Here is a 12,077-nt window from a genome sequence, read left to right on the forward strand (position 1 = left end):
GCACTCCATGGCTGGATCTTCAGCTTCAATTCAATTTATAAAGCCTTGCTTTTATAAATTCTGTTGTGCAACACCAAGCATTCTCACTATCGCTAGTACTTTTCGCTACACTGACCTAAATATTTGTATTGCAACCAATAAGGAAGTAACTGTATACAAAGAAGTGGAGAGAATCGTTACGTAACTGTAAAAGAAATGTCTGATCTTGTCGCTTTGATGCAAACCGGTCAGTTTTACAATGTTGCAAACCACTTTTTTATCCAATAAAAACGCAGTTAGAAATGCCACTGCACAGCACACATCCATAATGTTGATCCCCTGTCCTCTCATTGGCTGCGGGGAGCGCACTCTGTCCTTCCTTGCTCCTCAGTGGAGAGCTGAAGCTGGCCTCTGTCACTCCACGACAAATAAACTCATCAAGCAAATTTTACCTATAAAATAATTAAATCATTTCAGCATTAAAGTTCATAATATAAGGTTGGTGCTTATGAGCAAAGACAGTAAAGTGATGTCTGTGCTGCTGAAATGTTCAATTAGCCTATGTGCTATTCATTAAATATAATTTAAAAAATAAAACACTCATTATCGGTCCATGACAGCACCCACTGAACTTCAGCTTATGGCTGCCAGATTTAAAGCCAGAGAGATGTTTTCCAGGCGTTCAAGTAAACTCTGTATGCGTAATGCAATGCAATTCGCATGATTTTGCGGTTGGTCAGATTTTTTTTCTCTCTTTTTTTTTTTTTTAAAGCTCATCTCTGGATGATTATATTGTTAATCGCAATTATTTAAAACGTCTTCAGCTTCAGTGAATGCAAGTGCAGAGAACAAAGAGTATATACATCCACAATTTTAAAATGCAAAAAAAAAAAAAAAAATTTTTGTTAATCAGCTAATAGCCTAATTGAGGAGAACTGCTGATATGTCTTGATAATCTGTATTATGTGAATGTAATATAATGTGCGTATATGAATTTAGCAATGCCAAAGATGAAGCTCGTCAGATTCACTTTTATTTATTTTTTATTATATAGATGGGTGAGGAGATAGCTGCACTGGTGTAGGCCACCGGTTAAACCGAACACTGCGACAAGTCGGTTGGACGCGTCACGTCCGTTGGTAAGACGAGCTTTTAAGCATTTTTTGCAAATGGGCGCTGTAATAATCTTGTCAGCTTCGCATTGATCATTGGTATCGTAGGCAAAGTACTGCCATATTTCACTTTGAGCACCCTGCTTTTCAACAAGTTAGGGATGGTAAGTGTGATCTACTGCTGCCATTACATCCAGCCAACTCCTCTTCCTCCACAAACGAAACAGCGACACAGCCAGCTTTCTCTAACTCACATTTCCACACACACACAGACACAGGTCACTAGGCATGCCCACTACATCAATGCACCCTTCAATTCTTAAAGGCACAGCATTTATTTTCCAATGGATAGCAACCAATATGCTGCAATAGAAAGCAATTTCAGGTGTGTTTTCATGAAGTACGGATTTTGCTAAATGCTGGAGTTGGACCATTTTAACATTATTTTGGCCACTCTCAATTTCCATTACTTTTCTATGAATGGAAAACAGCATTTAAAAATGCCAGGTTTTCCAAGACAGTGTCAAAACTACAACAGTGAAAGAAACAGATACAAATGATCAAAAAAGGAAATGTGAGTACCTCCTCCCTGTCCAAACCCAAGAGAAGAAGGAAACCCTCCACCACTAGAGTAGGAAGCCACCATTCCAGATGGGGTACCTATGGAAAACGTGCACAGTACATTTCACATCAGTGGATGCAATGGGGCATCTGGGAAATCAGCATACCAAACAAACTGTGGCTAGGCTAGGACCAACAATCAACCTTACACTCACTCACCCACCACCCCCAGAAGACTGTTTAACATTTGCCAAAATACCGCCGCCTCTGGCTTGCAAGACACGAAATGCAAATAAGCCACATTTTATAACATTCCCCCGCATTCTTTTTGGCTGTCTAAGGCTCCACGTGCCTTGGATGACTGCGTGTCCGCTCAATGAAATAAAGCAACAGGACAAATTAATGCTTAAACATTTTCTGTTAAAAGATATTTTCTGTTAAACTTTCAAAAAAGTTAACATTCATACACATACATCATTTTCTGGCATTTAGATTGCACTTACAGCAGTCGTTAGGAATATCCAAATCAAATTACATCCAAATTGAAATGCATTCAAACACTGAAAATGCGTGCATCTGTTAAGTGCTCGAAAATGGACCGGAGGGAAAGAGCGTTGGGAACGCACGCGCACACACGGTCGCCGGCGCTTGCCTAAAATACGCCGTACATCCAACCACTCAAATTCTATTCGGCGTTCCCGCGGAACAATCCTTGGGGGTCGAGCGGAACAACGGGCGCGGGGCGACTGGCTGGCGTTAGCCGAGCCGCCGCCTGCGAGGCGGCCCTTACCCAGCAGCGACGAGGAGTCCTTGCTGAGGGCGGCGGCGACCGACGGGTCGATGGCGGGCTGCCCGTCCCCGGCCGGGAGCTCGGGCCTGGTGTAGTCCCGGCTCTTGTCGTTGTTGTACTTGACGTTCAGGTTGATCAGCTTGGAGAAGTCGATGCGCAGCGTGCAGCAGGAGTTGTAGATGTTCTGCCCATCCAAGGACTGCAGCGGAGGAATGCGACAGACCCGGTCAGCTCGGTCAACGATGAGCGCCACACAGTCGACTGGAAACGCTCTTTTTTTTCCCCCCACATAACGTGCAGCGAAGCCCATTTTAACTCATGTTCACTTTGTTTACTTCCGCAATAAACACACTCTCGCTAAGTGCCTTTAGCGGGGTTCTGCAGTGCTGCTATTTCAGGAGCGTTCGTTCCAGAAAATTGACGTGTGCTAACTGGAAAAATTATTTAGGAGCACATCTGCCGATTGAGGTGTATTAGTGCACTGCTGAATTTTTCCACTTAGAAGCATGTGTGCTCCTTGGAGAAAATGTTAGCAGTCACTACAGTCTATATACAGTTAACATGAGTTACTTATGCCTGCCAATTCATGCTGCAATTGTATATGGTACAGTCACTATGGCACTGTGACCTTCTACAGAATATCATGCATCTGCTCTCGTAGGCGACTCACAAGTTTGGCTTGCTGGGCGTTCACGGGATCGCTGAACTGCAGCAGTGCTTGAAACTGATTGTTCTTCGTGAATGTGATGATCTTCATGACGGTGCCAAACTTTGAAAAAATCTAGTTGGGGTGGGGGGGGGGGTACAATACAAGTGTGGGAGATCAGAAATGCAAGTGACCTTCAATCACCATAAATCACTCATTAAAAATGTGCTCATATGTTGTTAGAACATACACACACAACACACACACAAGCATGTCTTTGGAGGGTTTACGAGTATTATTATAATTATTAATGAGACCAAGCAATGCAGGTCACCTCACTGTAGCCTCCTGGAACGCCTGGAAGGATCACTGATCCAAAACGGAGCCGATTTACAATGCCCTTGGCTATCATTTTATCAATCAATAAATAAAGTTTATAGTTCCATTCTTGAGTACTGCGACAGTTCAAATGTCAATAATACACAGACTAACACGCAACATACACACCTCTGCCATAAACAGTACAAAATGGATAATATTAGACAACAGATAAACATAAATTACAACAAGACATAACCATGATATGCTTTGTCAGCAGCCATACCACCATGTATCCTGCACCTGCTGATTGGCTGAAGCTAAGTAAGTGTGGGCTCGGTTAGTACTAGGATGGGAGACTTCCTGGGAAAATTAAGTTGCTGCTGCAAGTGGTGTTCGAGAGCCAGTAGGAAGCAGTCTTAGCGCTGGTTAAATAAACCTGAGTGCCCCAAGTCCAGTGATGGGACACTGTGCAGTAGGAGACGCCTTCTTTTGGATGAGATGTTAAACTGAGGCCCTGATTCCCTGAGGTCATTAAAAATCCCACGACACTCCCTGCAAATAGTAGGGGGCTCCCAGGTGTCCAGGATAAATTCACAACCTGGCTCTTTCAACCTGCCAGCTAATCACTCCCCAGTTTAATTGGCTAAAAATTGCTCTCTCCTCCTCCACCGCAGTTGATCTGCAGCGAGCGCTGAGGCGCAAAAATGGCTGCCGTGCATCACCCAGGTGGATGATACACATTGGTGGTGGTTGAGGAGTTTCCTCCTTATCACTATGAAGTGTTTTGAGCACAAGAAAAAAGTGCTATATACAAATAAGGAATTATTATTATGATTATAATTACTGTTTGGGCTAACACAAATGCTAGCTATAACACTCATACCTGCTGCAGAACGTCCAGGGTGACGGGGTAGAACATGTTGTCGATGATGATTCTGAGCACGGGGCTCGGGGCCGGGGTAAGTGCGCTTTCGCTTGCCGTCGACCCCGAGGTGGGCGTGCCTCCAGACTGGACGGCCGAAACTGCCTGGAGGACAGCTTGGGCACGCTTTTAAAGGGGAGGGAGAACAAGAGCTGACCGTAAATCATCAAACATCACTGGCTGGGGTGTGTCTTTCACTTAAAATGCAAGAACAAGAAGTGTGTAGCCGAGTAATGATTTTCCCCATTTGCGAGAGACTGAGATGATGGCCTGGCTACATTTGTCTTTGGGCTGCTCATTGCTATACATACATTCAAAAACAAAAAAACATTTTTTTTGATTTTTTGAAAAGACTTCTTCATAGCTTTAGGAGTATTTAAGTTCAAGGGTTTTGGTCAACAGGTTTTATTTGGAAAAATTATTTGGTATACTTTTCATTGTCTTTTTGTGCATATGAAATCAGAATGTGGAGATTGGCTTTCAGAATATGGGAAGCAAATCAGTACAAGATTCAAACTGCCAACAAACTTTTGCTGGCAGGATCATTGTTGAAATTCTCTGTATGTCCACACAAACTCTTTCCTAGGTTCTCGCTTTCTCATAATTCAACACCAGGCGTCTTTAAGATGTTCTATTCGCTCTAAATTCCCTCACCTGGTTGAGAGCATTGTCTGTCTTGAGTTCTTTGTGATTGGAGTACTGGATGAATACAGGAACATTGCGAACATGAGGCGTCACTGCCGTGTAGTAGTTCACCATGGTAACGGCCGCCTCCTCTGTTCCAAGCTCCAAGAATGCCTGTTACCATAAAAAAACAGTGAATAATCAATGAAGCCAACAGTAAATTCTCATCCTGCAACCTGGTCATCCAGACGCAGTTAAAAGCTCAATGCAACATCTTCCTCATTTTCAAACCAATTCAGAATACCCTATATCAACGGTAGGCCAGTCCTATCACTGCAGCATCCGCTGTCTATTCAGAGGGCAAGAAACTAGCAACCAAAATGTGCAGTGAGCTAACTGCATTTAATAACCCTCAGCCCACTCCCTACTCCCCGCAAATGCATGCACGAATGCACAATGGGCCAACAACTTCTACTGCACCTGAGGACTGCCATCCAAGGAATCACTACCAAGTAATGGGGACATTACACTACTGACTGAAACCCTCCTTGAGTGATGCTATTACTCCACTGCACTCCAACCAATGTGATTTGTTCAAAACACCACATTCAAATGGAGTTTAACTAGCATTTGCCATTAAATCAGAAATATTAAAATCAAAGCTTGAACTGAACAAACTGGTTCCGAGAAAAGTAATGCAGTTACAATACCCACGTTCAAAACAACCGCTGGTAACTTGATGAGGACAATTGGCAAAAAGATGACCTGTGATTTGCACTCCAATCACACACCTGGTTTTTCCCTTTCAGCATCAGGATGTTGGTGACTTTGCCAAAGGGAAGACCCAGGGCAATGACCTCCGTCTCCGACACCTCGCTGGGCAGCTTCCGGATGTGGAGCACCCGGGATGGGGGGCTATCCATCCTGTCGTCTACCCTTAGCTTTTTGCTGTCATTTCCATTGGCTGTGACGGAGTTTGGACTGTTGTACAAACTGCCTGACAGCAGCTCATCTGAGCCTCTCTGGTGTGCGAGAGAGAAACAAAAGACATGAAGGCATGCATTCACAAAGACAGTGACTAAATTACCATAGAAACCAATGAAACACCCCTGTTCAAAATTATTTTGGGGACCAGGTGATTAAAAACACAGTAGCTGTAAAACTTTTGGCCTGGTTTAATCATGTAAGACAAAAAAAAAATGTAATTACATAAACAAACTGCAATTTCACCAGAAGCATTCAGAAAGTATCTCAGAAAATTAAAGGTTTTCTCTAACCACCCAAGCTATTGGCCTGCTGACCACATATACATAAAATAGGCTATTTAAATGAACACATCTGGCCATTCATTCACAGCTTCATATCCATGCAAGACAAGAGTCTCCAAATTAGCACTGAACATCCAAGCAAACCAGGAAAGCATGTTCAGAATATTTGACTAAATAAATGTTCAAACTGTTCCAAATGCAAATATATTCCAAGACTGCAAAAAGGCTAGTTCTCTTTATTTTCCCTCAATACTATCAAATTAAAAAATTCACCACTAGTTCAGTCGAAAATTAGATAGGAGTGCGATCATTGATATTTTGGAAGATGCTGAAGGTGGTTGTTTGCAGTGTTTTCCCACTGAACTAAAAGTAAAATGTGCAATCCATGAGTTTAGCAGACACAACCTAATAGCATAATACTTTTATATTTACATTTTCTATAAAAGTCACAAAGACATCAAAAAAAGGAGTAGATTTGTTATATTTTTACACTTTCATTCAATACATTCAGTAGCTATATTTGGTCCCAAAAATTTGAAGTAATACTATAGTACTGATAGGGCAGGAAAACAAATAATGCCGTATCATATATAGAAATTAATGAAAATTGGTCAGGTAGCCAACTGTTTAGGCCCCATTACTGAAATCAAGTTACGTAACACAACATTACATCTAGCCTACGTTCCAGGAACATTAGTTTCTCAACATTCAAAAGGTTTTCAGTTACAAATGAAAAATTATAGGAAAGAGAAAGCTTACCTTTACGCCAACTGCAACATCACTGACAATGCTGTAACAAAAAGGACTAAATTACTATTTAATTTTTTTTTTTCTTGTAGAATTTCGGTTAACGCTATCTGGCCCACAATACACGAGCAGCTAGCCTACTGGTTATTTTACAACAGCATGACCAAGTACAGCATCATCGCCTCAAAATGAGTCCATTGATGCTGTGCATTTAAAAAAACGTGACTTCGTCAGTATATTCGCTAGGTAGCAAGCCAAACAGCTATGAAGCATTAAATACGTTAGTGCTAACTGGGAAACTGAAAACATCGTGTAAATGTAAATATTAGAATGTGTTCTTGTTACTTGCAGTCGAGGCTTATTTCTTCTGTAGTCCAATGTAATTCAAATAGCGTGTACCCAGCATTACAAACTGTTACTGGTCAACTAGCTTCCTAAGGCCTAGATAAGCCGCAGAGGCCTACGCTGCCACAGCTAAGGTTAACTGACTATACGAAATGCTCTTACCCAATTGCCAACGTTTTTAGCCCTGTTCACTTCAAACCATGCGGTTTTCCCAACAGGTTTGTTCTTTGTGCTTAAAAAATATCAACGAGCATGAATAACTTAAGACTACCCATTCCACCTAGCTGCGTGCATAAAACTGGACTAGCTAGTTAGCTACCAAGCTAGCTAGCCACCAAGGGAAGAGGCTCATGTCATAAAATTAGTCTACCTAGCTAACTAAAGATACTAAAGAAGGCTAGATTCTACCTAGCGACGCGTAGACACGTAAATTAGACTCAAAATACAAAACGTGTAATGCAGAAATGAAATCAGAAACTCATTGGCAAGCTAGCTAAAGTATAGCGTGGCTAGAATATTAATTGAAATATGCAGCGGGTATGAATAACTTAGCTAGCATCCATATACATGTTCCTATGTGCGCCCTGTGTTAGCATAAGCTAGGTAGCTAGCTAGCCATCTAACGTTACCACAAACAAAGGATTCCTAACCCACAACAAAGCGACAGACACCCTCTAGGCACCTTGTCGCGCTAGCTAGCTAACGAGCTCCAACAGTCTGTTGCATAACTGCAACAGTTTCCACAACGATATTGAGGTTACGTATTTCATTTCAGAATGCTAATGCACATCACTGTATCCGTTATAGTCTTTGAAAAAGAAAATGTACACTAGCAAAGAGTGCGCGTACGTTCATTGTAGCAACTCTAGCACTATAACTAGCTCGCTATGTTAGCAAGCGAATCCGTTCACGTAGCACTAGTTAGCAAACAACATCACCGTTTCTGGATCACAATGATTTCCATAATAAGTTGGCTAGCTCTGTAAATGTACTTTTTTATAACAGCGTCAGGCCACCACTACAATCACATGGCTTTTAAAATAAATACAACAAACAACAATACATACCCGTCCATTGCCGGAGAAGCTATGTCTACGTTGTGGTCTCACTTGCTTCACCGCACCTCTGCCAGCACCACGCAAGACGACAAAATGGTGGTCGAAGTTCGTCCGGAAAAAGACGAACATAATCGAAAGATCGACGGATTAGAGTATGTGAACGGAACCATGAAAAGCGATGATACAACATTCACTCTCAAAGGGACCGTAAATTTCTAAAAGAAACAAAATTTTTTATCATTTTACCGCCAATGTAATGACATACAGTTTGTATGATTATATGCCCTAGTGACCCTCTGCAATTAAAACTATATATATATAGTTAATAAGCCGCATTTTCATAAAAAACAAAAAAAAGGCAGAAATGTTTAATTTTAAATGGGGACAATGAAATCAATATAAAGCACAGTTCCTTCATTATTAATGCATTATGATGAGAATGTCATTCAGTGAAGGCACCACATGCAAGGATTAGCCAAAATGTCTCATGTCAGGTTGGAATCCAGACTGTAGCCAGCAGCTCCATAGGGCGATGTGCAATTGGCAATTTCATCACTCAGAGTATGGGTTCCATGTTTCATCGCTCTTCAGCAACCACTGGTCGATTGGGCAACAATGGATTTGACACCCGTGGCATGTCAAAGCCACAGATGAAAGGTCTTCATCCTACTCCACACAGTGTTAGCTTTGCTGTAGTTTGCAATGTGAAAAGAAGCAGTTGGTGACACCATACGTTTTCCTGAACTGGCAGTGGATCACACTTAAACATGTTAAATTATTTGAAAAGAGAATGGCTTTCAGAACAAGTTGAAGACAGGAACAGTGTTCCTTGACCTCACAGCCACCTATGACAAGTCTTTCTCCTCAAACTGTAAAGAGCGCTTCCTGCCTGGACAACAGAAACTATAAAAACAAAGGTGCATGGAGGAGACAGACAAATAGGCTCCCACATGGATCAGCCCAAACCTTGTTCAACCTGCACACAAACAACCTACCCAAGACCAGATCGCACAAATTAATCTACGGCAATGACATCTGGCTGGCAACTCAAGCGCCCAACTTCAACTCACTGCAGCAAATGCTTACTGAAGACTTCTTAAAACTGGACCCAGTCTCCAGTGTTTTTCACTTTCACAATGCTAACACAGCAAAAGAGATAAACATCCAGAAGATCAAACTTACGCTGAAACATACCCTGAACCCAACATAACAGGGAGTGATGCTTGTCAGGACCCTGTCCTTCAAAGAACATCAGAAGGGAGTAGCGGCTAAGGTAGAGTCCAGAAACAATCTGCTCTGCAAACTTGTAGGCTCCAATTGGGGGGCAGTCACCACCACACACTTGTACGCATCACATTTACACCCAGCTTAATGCAACTATGCATATCATTCAACACAACAACAAACCACTCATTCAACACAACTTTCCTGGTCCCCTGTCAAACATAACCCCCTCGCATGTCCGGTGAGTCACACTCCAAAAGGTCAAAGACTCCCCCCACCTTCCAATTAATTTCAACCCACAAACTTACCATCTATGAACAAGACAACCAATATGGAAAAACCCATCCACCAGGCAAATTCACCTCCACATACAAGTACAAATAGTGCCAGGTCCCTCTACCCCTACAGGCAACTATGTGGATTTGCATTGCAATGCTGGCATGGCATTTTCTATTGTGCAGCTTTGGTGTGTTTGTATATTTAGATTCTTGGGGGAGTAAGTTTCCAAATGTGAAACTTAAAGAAACTGGTGGAATGAAATCATTAGGAATGGAACCTGTGACACAATTTTACCCAATTGATGCACATTGCAGATAACTGAAACAGTCATATTTGAAACAGACCACTGAAACAATCATATCTCAGACAGACCACCTAGGCAGACCACCAAAACATTTACTGTGTAATTATTTAGTGTAATTGACTCAAAAAAACCTTTTCCTGTTTAATTAAGGAAAGAGCGCTAGCTTATTCTCAATTACCAATGAGATGGGTGAACAAGTTTATCAATATCGACACAGCAGCAAACCTCCCACCAGCATTAACACTGCATGCAGTTGCAGTTTTGTTTAAATTGCAACTGCAGTCACAGGCCACCAGGGGAATTATCAGAGAACACAGCTTCAGAGCTGTTCATTTAGAGCACTGTGAGGAGTTTCTTCTTTTTATGTTTTAAAATGTCTGCCAAGCACGCATATGCATAATCATTCCAGAGCCATCCATGTACCCCTGTCTCCTCTGCAGCCACAGGTCTGCTTTGACGAATGACCACAACGCAATGCATTCTTTATCCTACTGTCCACCCAACACGTTTGCAGGTGGCTGCTTTCAGATGACTGACGCATTGCCTGTGGTGTTGTCAAAAAAATGTCTTCTTTTCATGCTGTAAAAAAGGGTTACATGAATTTAAGTGTTGCATGGGCTAACTGGCTGATCAAATGACTGCAATCAGCCTTTTTGTTTTCTGTTTTTGTCATATCACATTGATTGTTTTTTTGTTGCGTTTTGTAGGCGAGCTACTATTGAGATGTGCTCTCATGAATATGGTGGAACAAAATTAGTTTAATGTTGGCGCGCTCTCACCCTTATGTTTTTCCTGCACTGGTAAATGCAGCCTATCAAAATGGTTTATTTGTTGAACAATGAACAAGCCTTGTGATTCCATTTTAATGAATTCTTTGACATGCTCAAGTGTTTTCATTGCGCCAGGGGAACAAGTATGCATGTGATTAGGCTTGACAGGCTGGCATCACATGACTCACCCCTCTTTGCAACCGCAAAGTCCAAGTGAGATTAATTTGATCTTAAAAATAACAGGACTATAGGATGAAAGTGTCAATTTCCTCAAACAGTTGGTTGTACTTTCAATGCTGACAAGCTGACATTTGTAATGAGGTCTGTGCTGCTAATGGAAAAGAGTCAATCTGTCAAACGTTCACCAGATCACTACCATTTATCAGTCAATGTGGAATAAACAACAATCAACCGAGTGCTGAATTAAGCAGGAGCTGGCACTCTAGAGATGACCTTGTTGAAGTGAAAAAGGGCAGTGTGTAATGCCAATGAAAGAAAATTCAACATAGCTGCTGTTGCTCTTTGGACCTAATCTTCATGATTTTGGTAACGTATCACAATGCTTGAAAATAAATTGTTCAGCCAGATAGAATATCTCATCAGAAATAAGCATTATTCATGCACACTGTATTTGACAGTGATACATGTACTATGAATTGTAAAAAAAACATTTAAGATTTAGTTTGAGGAGCACTCTACTAACAATTCAAAGTAACATTGCATGTCCCTTACAACCTCAACATTGATTTTTTCAAAGCCAAAGCAAGGAAATCAGACTAAACTGATTTTAAATGGTGGGCTATCACATTGCATTTATCCATTCCGGGTCTTATTTATTTATTTATTTATTTATCTGAAAAATAATACTGCATCAATCACTGGTCCTGACATTTCAGAAAAGTTATCCATGCAATGTAGTGCTTATGTTAAACATTGAGTTGAAATGGTATTTATGAAAGGATTGAAGTCTGTTATTACACCATGCAGTGAAGCTCCTCCTATGCCTAAAACAGCAGCCCTCATATGCAGTTATAGAGTTCTACTCACAATTTTACTTACAATTTTTGTCTTGTGTATCCCTGCAGTATTGGTGAGTTGGTAAAGGGTAGTGAATCAATGTGTTCATG

At 41.4% G+C, this 12,077-nt stretch overlaps 1 protein-coding gene across 2 annotated transcripts in view; it reads right to left on the reverse strand.

The window, feature by feature from the left end:
- The window catches only part of LOC135256648 (polypyrimidine tract-binding protein 2-like), a 14,335-nt gene extending 5,825 nt beyond the window's left edge, over positions 1–8,510 (reverse strand). Inside the window, exons 1-8 of one of the 2 annotated variants that reach the window (XM_064338608.1) lie at positions 8,383–8,510; positions 6,983–7,013; positions 5,747–5,977; positions 4,986–5,129; positions 4,293–4,457; positions 3,113–3,223; positions 2,443–2,641; positions 1,674–1,751 (exon numbers count right to left, since the gene is read on the reverse strand). In XM_064338608.1, coding sequence (XP_064194678.1) covers positions 1,674–1,751; positions 2,443–2,641; positions 3,113–3,223; positions 4,293–4,457; positions 4,986–5,129; positions 5,747–5,977; positions 6,983–7,013; positions 8,383–8,390 — 967 coding nt within the window. In that variant the 5' untranslated portion in view covers positions 8,391–8,510. Of the gene's footprint in view, positions 1–1,673; positions 1,752–2,442; positions 2,642–3,112; positions 3,224–4,292; positions 4,458–4,985; positions 5,130–5,746; positions 5,978–6,982; positions 7,014–7,477; positions 8,266–8,382 lie in introns of those variants that run through there. The other variant, XM_064338609.1, reaches the window with a different exon arrangement.
- Between the last annotated feature and the right edge of the window lie 3,567 nt (positions 8,511–12,077).

This window comes from Anguilla rostrata, chromosome 6 (genome assembly GCF_018555375.3).
Source record: "Anguilla rostrata isolate EN2019 chromosome 6, ASM1855537v3, whole genome shotgun sequence".
NCBI classification, from domain to species: domain Eukaryota; kingdom Metazoa; phylum Chordata; class Actinopteri; order Anguilliformes; family Anguillidae; genus Anguilla; species Anguilla rostrata.